The sequence below is a fragment of the Acanthochromis polyacanthus genome, chromosome 8 (genome assembly GCF_021347895.1).
Source record: "Acanthochromis polyacanthus isolate Apoly-LR-REF ecotype Palm Island chromosome 8, KAUST_Apoly_ChrSc, whole genome shotgun sequence".
Classification (NCBI taxonomy): Eukaryota; Metazoa; Chordata; class Actinopteri; family Pomacentridae; genus Acanthochromis; species Acanthochromis polyacanthus.
Genome location: NC_067120.1, coordinates 36,758,084 through 36,772,569, shown reverse-complemented (window position 1 = coordinate 36,772,569; position 14,486 = coordinate 36,758,084). Strand labels below are relative to the sequence as shown.

General features: G+C 37.8%; 1 protein-coding gene across 2 annotated transcripts in view; it reads right to left on the bottom strand.

The window, feature by feature from the left end:
- The window catches only part of has3 (hyaluronan synthase 3), a 41,059-nt gene that overhangs the window by 23,372 nt on the left and 3,201 nt on the right, over window positions 1-14,486 (bottom strand). Inside the window, exon 2 of one of the 2 annotated variants that reach the window (XM_051952595.1) lies at window positions 3,918-4,011. The exons of the other annotated variant lie outside the window; for it this stretch is intronic. Within the exon in view, the coding sequence (XP_051808555.1) occupies window positions 3,918-4,011 (94 nt within the window). The remainder of the gene's footprint in view (window positions 1-3,917; window positions 4,012-14,486) is intronic. 2 annotated transcript variants of the gene reach the window in all.

Below are 14,486 nucleotides of genomic sequence, written 5' to 3'. Positions count from 1 at the left end.
AATATTGAAACACAAAAAAAAACATCGAAGGTCGGCTTTCTTCTCGTGTCTCAAACTATCACTGGATGTTTCAAACAGACCTGATCCAGATAGTTTCAGCTCTCATTGAATCATATTTAGTGCTACTAGACATTTAGACTTATTAATTTCACCCCCTTTAATTTACTAAAAAATAAAAGATTGGAAGCATTTTATTTGTTGGACTCTTATAGTGATCGTCTACGTGAAACAGAAAAACTGTTTAATTCTTGTATTTTAACATAAGAAACCATTGCTGCTCTGATGTTTGTGTCTGGAAATTATTTATGGCATCAAATGTCCAAAGATGATTAAATTATCATGCATATATTTTTGAGGAATGTGGACATCAGTATGCAGCAGCAGGCCGATATTAAATCAGAACACGGCTGAGTGAAATAATATCTGGTTAGGTTGTGCAGCTGATGTAATGGATTTCTGTAATGTGATTATTTTATTCTCAGTGTCTCAGAGTTTCACTGGTGTTAATGGAAAAGTTTGAACGTCACACATGCTGCCAAAATCCTCTGTTAACGTCATATTAAATCAAACCAAATTTATTATACAGCTGGTTTACAAACAGCCAGAGTCGACCAAAGTGCTGAATGTGTGATCAGACAGGCGGCAAAACATCATGAGCAAACATCAAGGCAATATGAAGCTAGCAAAAAACAATCAGTAAAACAATATCAGAAAAAGTAAAATAAAATAAAGGGGTTAACTTGTAGAATCAATTATAAATAAAAACAAATATGAATTATTAGGACCATTAAGAGGAGCCAAAACGATAAGAACCCATACGTTCTGAGGTTTTTCTTTAAATATCAGTTTATCTAAAAGACGCTCAGCAGCATCTACAGACTGCAATAAAAGTTGTGTTCTAACTAGTCTCTCACTGCTTCATGATTATCTGACAGCTAGGCAGCCATTTTTTGCCTTCTGAGCCTGAAATTGGCAGTTTCTATGTCCACCGGGCAGCAGGAGGACTGAGGTGTCTGGACACACTGCCCCTGGTGCGTAGACTGGTTCTGGAACGTCACCTCACTGGTGGAGAAGGAACCTGAGCTGGTGCTGGAGGTGGAGTGGGACCGGATAGATATAGTTGGGCTCACCTCCACAGGCAGTAGGGTTCTGGAACCAAACTCCTGCAGAGGGGTGGGACTTTTGTGGAGTTGCTAAGGATAGGAGGCGCTGGGCAGGTGTGGAGATACTCACAAGCTCCCAACTGAGCGTGCTTCGTTTGTTTGCGGAGAGGAAAACTCTGAGTGTTGTTTGAGCTGTTGTTTGAACAGTTCAGAGAATTTGGCCTTCCTGGAAGTCTCTGGGTGGTTCCTGGAAAAGGTGCCAGCTGGGATTTCCATAGTTCTTCTGGGGGATTCAAAGCTTGGGTGGGCAATGATGGAGAAACCTGTAGGGGTGACTGGGAGGAGCATCCTCATCTGACCTCAATGGTGTTTGGTTATTGGACTTCAGTCCTAGTCATACATCGATTCAGGTATACATTATGACCACCTGCTCCCTTATGTGGTCAAAAATGCTCTGAACCATCATTGGGACCAGAGGACCTCTCAGGGTGTCCTTGGGGTCTGGACCAGGACATTGGCAGTGGATTCTTGGGTACTTTGGGTTATCCAGTGGGTCCTTTGGAATCAAACTTTGTTCCACTGCATCCTGTGATGCTTGATCAGTGTCAGGAAATTATTTCTGTAAGACAAAGACTGTGTTTTCGCTGTTAGTTCGTACCACAAAATTTCCCAACACAAATCAAAACTCAGTGAGGCTTTAAGTCTTTCTAATGGTTTACTTGCAGCAAGGAGTGCAAGCAATGGCTTACACTGCACTGAGCAGTCTCAGTGTCTTCACGAGTACATATACAAGAAGCCTCCCTCCCGAGCAGCTCCCCCCGTTGCACTCCTCATTTCTTTCCTTTTATCGCGGGGGAAGGGGTCTCGATCATCTCCGCTTTTATTCCAAGGTCCTCTTATCTCTGGAATGCTAGCTCAGCCTGGTACATCTCAAACACTTCATTCTTTAGTCAGCGGAAAGGTCACAACAATTATCACACAGTTCAACAGATCAGGCTAAAATAAATTTCATGCTAATAAAGCATGAATGTGTTAATGCATAAACGTGTCTGCATATTTCCTAACAATCAGAATGAGGTCTAGGAAGTTTGGAGGTCAAATCAACATCTTGGGCGATTGTCATGTTCCCCAAGATGTGCCTGATTGTTCATGTTTTACGAGGTGGTGGTGTGCATTTTCCTGTGGGGGTAGGCCTGTGACATCTAGGATTTACATTTGCATGAAGGGAGGTGTTTGTTCTGGGGACAACTTTATTTGGGTGTCTAAGTTTCATCAACACAGGCGCCAAAGTCAAAGGTTTTCCAGCAGAACACCTCATCGTACCAATATGATTGATTTTCACCTGTCAGTGGTCATAATGTTGTGGCTGATCGGTGTAGATTAGCCATAATGAACACCATGTTTGAGCATAAGGATACTGGTACCAAAACACCTTCAGTCTGAGGTTGATGATCGACTTCGTAGTCGTATCATCAGAACTGCAGACGAATATCTCAGATACTTGGGTGAAAAGAGGAGCAGAGCTGTCAACTGATCATGACCCGGTGGTGAGTTTGATCAGACGGAGAGGAAGAGTGCCGGATAGACCTGGTAAACCCAAACGTGTACACTGCTCGTAGGGTTTTCAAATCACACCTCCGAAAAGGTTTCTCCTGCATCCTGGGGGAAGTTGGAATCTGAGTGGACTTAGTCAAAACCTCCATAGCAGAAGTAGTCAGGAGCTGTGGATAGAACTTATAAAGGGCTTGTTTTTATGGTTTTACTCCTTTTTTTGTTTCATTCCAGCTGTTCTTCTTCCTTCTTGGATATGGCATTTTGGTGCTTTGCTTCTCCGGTCTTTTTTCTTTTCTTTATAGACTAACTGATCTTCCTTTGTTCCGTGGTCGTTCTGGATATCTTTCTTTTTTAGGCCTGTTTGTAAAGCATTTTGTACACCGTATTTTTAAAATGTGCAACATAAATTGTTATTATTACTGCATGTTTTATTCTGCAGTTTCGTAAGTGTGACTCTAACCCATCTCCCAGAGGTTTGAGCATTAATATCTAAATTATTCTTATAAAATTGAGCCTTGTGTCTTTCAGGGATCTTCCTGAGAATCGTTCAATGTTGGCCTGTCTATAAACACTTAAAGGTGCTACATGCAGTCAGTTATTTTTGATATTTAAAGTTGCTGTTCTACCTGCACATAGTCCACGCTGTCTCCCAGAGCTTTGAAGGCGGTGTACATCACCTCCTCTTGCCTCCCCACTCCTGCATGATGCAGGAGAACCTGCATCCTCTGACCAGCCGGGCGACTCTTCCGGCCTCCTCCATGTGCACCGTGCTCCTCCCTCCGCCTCCGACGCCGCCTCCCCCGCTGCCGTCGCTGTGAAAGTTCCCCTTCCACACCAGGCTGCCGGCCTGGTCGGCGCCGCCCATCACCTCCTGAAAGATGTCCATCATGTAGCGGTCCTCGGGCCGGTTCCCGTCCACCACCAGCACCACCTTCAGGCCCGGGAAGGAGATCCGACGGATGCTGCGCAGACACTTCCTCAGGTAGTCCGGGTCCTCCTGGTAGGCAGCGATGCAGAGCGCCACCGAGCGGCGGAGGTGCTGAGGCCGGGCCGGACTCCTCATCCGCCGGTGCTCCAGGAAGGCGAAGAGCTCTGGAGGAGGAGGTGGAGGGAGAGGAAGGCGCCATAGAGGCCGAAGGAGAGGTGGTGCTGCTCGGTGTGGATGAACTGGTAGCCTGGAGGACAGAAGACGACAAACATGATGAGCATCACAGCGTCAGTTCTGATCCTCAGGTAGATGTTTGTGCAGAGGGAGGTCACCTGTGACGTAGGCCAGCAGGATGGTGAAGAGGACCACCGCTGCAAAGAGGGTGGTGAGCACGATGTTCAGCGCATTCCTGCAGCGAGAGGGCATCTGGAGGGAGGACGATAAAGAATAAAGACGCAAAAGTGTTCAAATTGTTCTCTACATGAAGATAAAGTGATGGTTAAAGCTTTGGGAGAGACACTCAAACAGAATTAGGTTTAATTAACCTTCCTGTTGTCTTCATTTACAGGCACCAAAAAACACTGTTTCCTTGTCTGAAAAAATCTTAAAATTCAGCAAAAAAAATTCCCCCAATTTTCTGAAAATTTGCAAAATCTTCTGCAAGAGAATCCAATAATTCCTTGAAAGTTTCCCTTAAAACTTTTATTTAAAAAAATTCCCCAAATTTGGCAAGAAAATTCTTGTAAATATTTGCATAAAATGAATAGAAATCTTCCAAAAATCCTAAAAATAACTAAAATGATTACTTATACATCTGTAAACCTTCTACTATTGTCTTTAAGAACATTCACAAAAAATCAACCAAAATCCAGCTAATTTCGGCCTCCGTCAGCTGAAAACACAACTTCAGTTAGGACTGTTTTAACCCATGGTTTTGTATGTTTATGTTTTTATTCAGTGTCTAGTTGCATAACTTTTAGTTTTATTGTCGTGTCGTCTGTAGTTGTACAGAGCTGGTTTTCGTTCACGTGTTTTAAATACCAGAGCGCATTTCTCCCTCTTCATGTATGAAACCTACACGTTTTCTACGTGACAGATCTGTTGTACGGAGGTCAGATGACTCTAATGGGCCTCACAGCTCCGACAGAAGAACCCTGTTGGTCCTCGTTAGTCCACCAAAGTGTCACTTCCTGTTTGACTGAGTGAAGTCTTTCATCGACCTCCGTCAGCTGAAAACACAACTCCTGTTAAATCACAGAGAACTGTACGGGGTCAGAACCGGCCTACAGCCAGTTATATTACTGCTCAACTCTGTTACACGTCTGTGATGTCATCAGGAGGGCGGAGCCAAGGATAGCCTGGAACAAGACTGTAAACAAACGTCTGAAGGGTCTCACACTGGAGGTCTTGTATTAAAAAAGACACTTTAATGCATTAATATCTAGTTATTCACACTTGTATGTTGTGCTCAAGGTTTTTGACACTTTTGTATGCTAATATCCAGATTTTTTGCATCGTTGTGTGATATTATCCAGGTTTTTGGCATTTTTATGCATCAATCTCTAAATTATTTGCATTTTTGTGTGTTATAATCAGGGTTTTTGACAGTTTTGTATGCTAATATCCAGATAATTTACATTCTTGTACTTTATTATTCAGGTTTTCTGACAGTTTTCTGCATTATTATCTTCGTTTTTGACACTTTGGTGCATCAATATCTAGATTTACATTTTTGTGTGTTATAATCAAGGTTTTTGACACTTTTGTATGCTAATATCCAGATTATTTACATTTTTGTGCATGAATATCGGGAATTTGAACACTTACGTGCATTAATATCTAGAATATTTCCATTTTTATGTATTATAATCAATGCTGTTGACACTTTTGCTTCCAGGTAATTTACATTTCTGTGGCCTAATGTCCACTTTTTTTTTAACACTTTTGTCAATAATATCTTGTTTTTTGACACTTTTGGGGTTTTCTATGTAGATTTTTGACACTTTTCTGCATTAATATTTAGAGTTTTGGCTCTTTTGTGTGTTCATATCCAGGTGTTTTACACTTTTGGCCATTATTATCTCAATTTTTTGCACTTCTGTGCATTAAGATCTTGTGTTTGAACACTTTTGTGCATCAATATCTAGGTTATTTAGATTTTTGTAGCCGAACGTCCACACTTTTTCAGTACTACTATCCAGTATTTTGACAATTTTGTGTGTTAACATCTAGATTTGTTATACTTTTGTGCATTAATATCCAAGTTTTTGACACTTTTTTGCATTAAAACTTAGTTTACTGACAATTTTATGCGTCAATATCTAAATTTTTGATGTGTTTGTGAGTTAGTTTCCAGATTCCTTACATTTTTGTGTGTTAATATTAAGGTTTTTGACACGTTTGTCTGGAAATATGTAGATTCTTAAACACTTTTTGCTTCGTTATCTAGATTTTTGCCATTTTTCGTGCATTAATGAGCGAACGCAGCACAGGATACCTGGAGATTTTAGGACTTTCTTCAGTCTTTGGGCCCCGCTGATGGAAAACGTACAGATCAAAGCGTCTCCACTTCCTTAACTTCAAGTTTTTTGCAAGATGCTGTACAGTGAAGTCAGCATGGTGTTCATTCAGACATGAAGCCAACGTAAAAGGGTCTAAATTGATTCTGTTCTACCACTTCTGTTGTTGCTGCTTCTCCGTCTACTACAACCTCTGCTTCTGCTGCAGCTTCTTCTGAGCTTAATTAAATGACTGCTGCTGTTCCTGCTGCTGCTCCAGTAATAATCTAACCTCCTTCTGCCATCAGCCCCTCTGCTTCCCCTCCTCTCCGGGTTAATAGCTCTAATTAAAGGCCAGGCGGAATTTGGACGGAGCTCGGGACCAACAGGAACAATTCTGCCCTTTCATTCATGAATTACCTCCAGCTCCACCTGGCCCTGCTGTCGGACAGACTCATATTTATATTTTGCATTCAGCCGGTTCGTCCTCCTCCCTGAGTGGACGTACAGATTTACATTCTGGCTCTGAGCTCTGCAGGGAAGATAAACTCTGCAGTAGAATGGGGGGAAAAAGGGGGAATTTTGCAAATAGAGGTTTTGGATCAGACACAAAACATTTCCCCTCAACAGCTTTGTCATCGTGTGTCATCATGGTCATTTAGACGTTCTTTAGAATAATCTCAATACCACAGTTTAACCCTGATTTCTCTAAAACATCCACTCTAGCTTTCTGTTTTCCTTGTGCCCACTTATTCTGGTCGTACACTGTAAAAAAAAATCATTAAAAAATGGTAAAATCTGACAGCAAGGATGTTAAAAAACTTTATTGTTCAAAAACTACAAAAATAACTGCAAAAACCTGTAAAATAATATTTTTTTAGCCAATTTAAATACTGTAAAACTGTAATTTTATGGTCATAAAAGAATAGTAAAAGATAGAGAATTTTTTATGTGGATGTTTTTATGTTTTTCAGTTAAAGGGAATACTTTTTGTGATTTCTAACAAAACAGGGAAAATCTGTCAAATGCATTATTTAAGTTTTTAAAAAATATATTTTTCAGTCCTTCAATATTTTTATTTCAAATAATGGCAAAAAGTCTGGGTAAAAATAATTATTATTCTGATTTAAAAACTATAAGAATAATTTTACTTTACGGTCAAACGTAAAAGAATAGCTTTTTTTTTTACAGTAAATATGTCAATAATAAATTTATCGATGATATTACTAAGTATCTGTACTTTAGCAAAACTAGGAAAACTATTTTAAAATGATTTATCTTTCTTTAATTATTAATATAAATATTTTTTTCTGTCTAATAACAGAAAAATCTGGAAAATAATCATAATTCTGATTTAAATCCTATAAAAATATTTTTATTTTATGGTCAAACACTGTAAAAAAAATACTATTTAGAAAAATTCCAATTTTTTTATATGAATATTATTTATAGTTTTGACATGTTTTTATTTTTTTCAGTCAATATGTAAATAATATTTTTCTGTGATTTTACCAGTAAAATTTTATGAGCAAAACACGGGAAACAACTTTCAAATATGGTTAGGGTTATTAATCTTTATTAATCCTTAATGTAATGTTTTCTGTCAAATAATGGAAAAATCTGTACAATAATTATCATTCTGATTGAAATACTATAAAAAATAGTTTTATTTTATGGTCAAACACCACAAAAGAATTACATTTTTTTAAATTAACATTATTTTGGTTTTATTTACAGTCAAATATTTGCAAAAATGCAATAATATTATAAAAACATAGATTTTTACATGAATATTATTTACAGTTTTGGCCTGCTTTTTTTTACAGTCAACATGTAAATAATAAATTTGTGACTATTTTCTGTAATTTAAACAAGGGTTAGCACTTTCGCCTTGCAGCAAGAAGATTTCTGGTTTGAATCCCGGCCTGGGATCTTTCTGCATGGAGTTTGCATGTTCTCCCTGTACATGCGTGGGTTTTCTCCGGGTACTCCGGCTTCCTCCCACAGTCCAAAAATATGCTGAGGTTAATTGATTACTCTAAATTGTCCGTAGGTGTGAATGTGAGTGTGATTGTGTGTCTGTATATGTAGCCCTGTGACAGACTGGTGACCTGTCCAGGGTGTCCCCTGCCTTCACTTGAGTCAGCTGGGATAGGCTCCAGCACCCCCCATGACCCTAGTGAGGATAAAGCGGTGTATAGAGGATGGATGGATGGATATATCTTGTCCATGCTATTAATCCTTTTGAAAAAGTCGCATGCAATTAATAAATGTTAAAAACAAAAAATGTTTTTAATGTACTTATTTTCATTCACTTCTAGTAACGAAGCCTCTATTCTAAATTTTATTGCATTTAAGCAGCAAAACTGAAAAAAACTCTTTTGTGCACCAAAACAAAATACTGTGATTCTGCAGATAAAACAATATTTGACTTTTTTTGTGAAATTGCAAATGAACACGACCACTTTGTTCTCCGTCAATATGTTTACAACTGCTCTGTTTACTGAAGAGTACAAACATTTAGACTCAAGGTTCAGGATTACTTTATTTATACATGTGGGTAGATTTGTTCTGCAGAAAAATGTTGGCTAAAATCAGAAGAATTAAAACGAGCATAAAAATAATAAATATCCAAAGGTTATGATGAGAACGTTTCAAGAAATGTGTTTCTTCCATCCGACAAAGAAAGTATAATAATAATTCACATCTGCCAAAATGGCTCAATAGCGCCCCCTGCAATATCATGAAAATTCAGCCTCCGAACCGCCTCCAGCTACGTAATTCTGTATGCATATGTAACTTGTCAGGGCGCACAGAAAAGCCTCTTGCACAGATACCTAAAACTCAACAGGAAGTCGGCCATTTTGAATAATGTGGCATATTTTGGACGATTTTGGACTAATTTTTGCACATTTTCAAAAGCTGTAAACACAAACAGGGAAAATTTGGTCAGGATGTACACCAGGCATGGGTGATCAAAAGTGATAAAAATGCTCCGCAAAAGTCTGAGGGCGTGGAAATGGTGACCGGCGGATGGTGGCCATTTTGGATGTGTCGTCATGGAACAGGAAGTGATGTCTAACTAACCTGTACATGCTCCAATCTGCCACAAACTTTACATGTGTGATCAGAGCCCAACCCTCATCACATCCATAGCCCAATATACACTCACAGTCATGGCACATTCAACATTGCAAGCAGCATTAATGGCGGCCATGTTGGATGTTTCGCCATGAACCAGGAAGTGCTGGTTAACTAACCTGTACATGCTTCAATCTGCCTCAAACTTTACATGTGTGATCAGAGTCCGACTCTAATCACATCCATAGCCCAATATTCAACAACTTTGATAGCGCCACCTGGTGGATGGACAGGAAGTGCTGCATATCTACCCTGTACATGTTCCAATCTGCCTGAAACTTTACATATGTGATCAGAGTCCAGCCTTCTTCACACCAACAGGCCGAAATACTCTCTCAGTCGCAGTGCCACTTGGTGGACATGCTTGAATTCACTGACCAGCAAGGACGCGAGGACCCGTCCAACGCTGCTTGCAGCTGTAATTCTGCTTTTAGACTCTGTCCTGCATCAAACTAATGCAAAACACTTTCTTTGCCTTCATTGAACAGCAGCAGGATCCAGACTGTCTCTACACTTCACTTAAAAGGCAAAGCAGCCGCAATTTCATTATTATTTACATCTTCTGACGCATCGTTGTGATCATATGTAGCTTTACTGAGCTAAACTGTGACTTTTAAATTTTATGTTCTTATCCTGGTTTTTATCCCAGATATTGCTTTATTTCTTTAAGGTTTTTTATTGTGTTTTGTTTTTATTGATCTTGATTTTGTTTATTTTGTCTTATCCTTTTACTTATTTGCTATGTTGGGAACACTGAGCGCTTTTTTTTGTCTTGGCACTTGATCGAGTACGTGCCTGTCAGGTTCAGTGTGTGTTTGGTAATAGAAGGCCAAATGCTTTCGTCTATTCTTCAGAACAAATTTACCCACTTGTATAAATGAAGTCACCTTGAACTTTGGTATCTGTGAAAATTTAACTTGAAAAATGAAATACGGTCCAAGATAAATTTGGTTTGAAATCTGCCCGTTGATCCGCTTTCAGATGTTTTTTTCTCACATTAAAATTTGAATCTGTGAGAGCAACAACATTTCAGAAACTATTAAAGATACAAATCTGAAATTTTCTCCGATATTTTTCATCATGTCATTGATTCAGAATCTAAAATATTGGACGAATGGGTGAAATAATGTCTGAATTTAAATTTGATTCACAATTCTAAGTTTAGATTCAATTAATTTTTCTGATTTTTTCCCTGAGTTTGGATGTTTTCGTCGGAAAGAACATGAGTCATTTCATCTGAAAGCATCACATTTTCAGAGCTATTTCTGCTGAACCATCTGAGATTTGCCTGAAATGTTCACAGCATAAAATATGAGTATTTACCAAGATATTTGTGAAATTCTGGCTTCATTCATGAAAAACTTTCTGAGATATCACTTATTAAAGACTGCCCGTCAGCCCACCTTCATAAGGTTTGTTCTCATGTTTGAATTTGAGTCTGTTTGAACAGTAATATCTCACAAACTATTAAAGATAAAAATCTACAATGTTCTCTGTCAGTTCTCATCATGTCATTGATTCAGAATCTAAATTATTGGACAAGTAGATGAAGTAATGTCTGATTATTGGTGAGTTGAAATATGACCCCAAAAAATGAAGATATGAAGAAAAGTCTCATGTTTGAGCTCAAATGAACAAAAAACAAATAAAGCAGAAATGAACTACGGATATTTTCTGAACCACATGTAGCTGAATGTCACAATAATACAATAAATAAAAATGTGGAAAGCTCTTAATGTGAAATACTTGGTCATAAATGTGAAAAAAATTCTATATTTGCTGAGCTTTTATAACTGATTGAGCAGGTTTGACGAGTTCCCGCAAAAACGAAAATATTGGTTAAATTAAATAAAGAAGTAGAACACAATTAATTTAAAACATAACTAAGAAAATCTATTTTTGATAAGAGCATGGGTTTCATTTTCTGAAATAACGGTGAAATTTTAAGGCCTAAATCTTTAATATTTTCTGAGATATTGTTGGTTGGGCGGATATTTTTTTTATTTTTAATTATCTCAGAAAATGTTTGATGTACGATGCTAAAATTTCACATGTATCTTAATAAATGTCCATATTTTATGCTCTGAAAATTTTAGGCAAATCAGAGATGGTGGAGCAGAAATTTGATTGGTTGGAGTTGGAACAATCATTTCCTATTCTACTCTTATTTTGCCATTTTAGTAATGTATCATAATTCTATTTTGTTGCTTTTGCATCTATTTTCATATCAGATTTGGCACAAATTCTATCTTATCTTGATCTTGATACATAATAATCCCTGTTTTTTTCCTTTGTTTTGAGCTAATTTCACCACTTGGACACTTCAAAGGTCTCTGATCTCCGATGTCCATCTGGGATTTGTGTAAGGATCCAGTTTTCTCCACTGACGGCCAAAGAGAAAAGAGGCTCTGCTCAGCGTGAGATCCACGGTGGATTAAAGCCACCAGCCTGGACGCCTCGGGGCAGATAACCAGCAGACTGCCTGATTAGAGGGGCAACAGTGGCCAGAGGGGTTGTTGGGGGGTTGGGATTAAATGCCGAGGTGCAATTATCCCTGAAGGTTACATCTGGACGCTCAGGAGTGGAGTCAAAAAATGAAAATGAAATGTTTCTGGTTGATAAACTGCAGCTAAATGAATGAGATTTCATTAGAAAAGCAGAAGGACGAGTTTCTACTTGAGCAGAATCCACAGAAACCAAACCCCCACGAAATGACACATTATTGGAATTGTGCAAGAAGGTAAAAAAAACAAGCCATCACCTTTGTCATCTGCAGAAAAACTAGAATCTTCAGCTTGAAATCAACCCTTCCGGGAGGGAAAGAGTCACATTTCTGATGTAAAAGCAGTTAAAATGAGTGATTTTTGTAGCTCCAGATGTGTGTTTAGATCCATGTTGTTGCTTTACAGAAGCTCCAGGATGCAGGTAAATCCAAATTAGCCTCATTAGGTTAGAAAAATCAGTAAAAATCCCATTAATCAGGAGAATACTGGTGAGGATTTCCTGGCTCTGAGGCTGAATGAGCTTCAGGTGGAGAAGGTGAGTGATGGTTTTGGCCCAGAACAGGGACTTTTACCAAGCAGGGAGAGAAGGGAGGGGAAATGTTTGGAAAATGACTGCTGGGTGGAGCAAAGAAAGAGGAGGGAAGGTGGGAAACTGGAAGGTAACGTTCACTAAATGATTCCTTTTATACCTCAGGAGTGACGTCCGACTGTGACTGAAGCTGTGATGGACTTTTCTGATGATGTTTTATTGAAATAACTGAATGTTTTGGAGGTTTAGAGACAAATTATTTACTCAACAAACTGAAAAGTGCAAAAGGCCAGAATTTAAAGGATAATTGTGTTTTACGTCTGCCTCCTTTATTTCCCATTAACACTGTTTTTTTATAATATAAACACACACAACAGTACAAGAAGTATAAAACAACATCACTGCCCTTAAGCTAGCTACGGCTGGTTAGCATGAAGTCAGTGCTGGTGAGACATATTTAGCTAAATCTGCCACTTTTTCTTGTTTTGTTTTTTTTTGAGGAATTTGCTCTCTTGGAAGAATTGAGTTTAAACAACACTGGATTAAAACTGTTTTCTTTTTTCAATATAAACACATGCAACAGCACAAGAAGTATAAAACAACATCACTTAAGCTAGCATTTGGCTAGTTAGCATAAAGTCAATGCTGGTGAGACATATTTAGCTAAATCTGCCACTTTTTCTTGTTTTTTTTTTTTTGAGGAATTTTCTCTCATGGAAGAATTGAGTTTATAAACAACACTGGATTAAAACTGTTTTCTTTTTAAAAAATAAATAAATAAGCACACCCAACAGTACAAGAACTTTAAAACTTTAAAGCAATATTACTGCACCTAAGCTAGCATTTGGCTGGTTAGCATGAAGTCAGTGCTGGTGAGACATATTTAGCTAAATCTGCCACTTTCTCCCTGTTTTTTGATTTTTTTAAAAAATTGCTCCTCCTATATTTGAAGACTTGAGTTTAAACAACACTGGATAAAACTGTTTTCTTTTTTTCAATATAAACACATGCAACAGCACAAGAACTTTAAAACAACATTACTACACTTAAGCTAGCTATGGATACTTACCATGAAGTCGGTACAGGTGAGAAATATTTAGCTAAATCTGCCACTTTTCGCTGTCTTTTTTAAAAATTTGCTCCTATATTTGAAGAATTGACTTTAAACAACGCATAGGTGAGACAATTTAAACAAAGCTACTTTTAATATACGCTAAACAGCTAAATGCTAAGTAGTCTACCACGCCAGCTAGCGGCTTCTCTGTTAGCCTAGCTTTGCAAAGTAGCCTCAGATTCTAGTGGATTTTGTGTTCTTTCTCCTTTAAAAATCGCATACTGCTCTGTTCAATCCTAATTTTACCTTACTTGTTTCAGTAATTCCTACATCAATTGCTTTTCACTTGTTAGGCACTCTGATATTATGTAATTTGCTTATCTTACTTCTTCTTTTCCTTTCGGCTTTTCCCTTCAGGGGTCGCCACAGCGAATCAATTGCCTCCATCTAATCCTGTCTTCTGCATCCTCTTCTCTCACACCAAATACCGTCATGTCCTCTTTAACCACATCCATAAATAATAATCATTTTCTTATCTTACAATAGTTTTCTTATCTTACAATGCCATAAATCAGAAAAGTTGAATTTCTTTGATCATTTATTTAGCAAAAATCTAGAATTAACATGCATTAACATTTTTTTCAAGGATACTGGGAAAAAATGATAATGACTCTAAATCCTCCAGATATTTAACTACTTACACTTTTAATTTGTTTCTATACATTAAATAGTTTTACAGTGCCAACAAAAGCTTTTCTCACCACTCTCTGCGCATAAAATTAAGAGATGTTTCTCCATGCTGAATGTATCTCCAACAACTCTCTCCTCTGTTCACTGTTTCTGAGCCATGCTGACTTTATTTTATTAATCCAGTAGCTTTGATTTTCTTCTCAGGCTAAAATTTTACAAAATAATTTGAAATGTGACCAAAATATTATAAAATTATTCCAAAATGATCCCAAAAATAGTCTAAAATGAACTGAAAACTTTTCAAAATTACTTGAAATTTGTCCGAAGTGACTGAAAATATGTTTAAAATAGCAGTTTTTGAGTCATTTTGGACAAATTGAGTCATTTCAGACATGCTTTTTTTATCATTTCTGACCTTTTTTGTCCAGTTCTGAGTCTCTGTTCATCATCAGTAGGAAGATGTTTCTCCATGCTGAATGTATCTC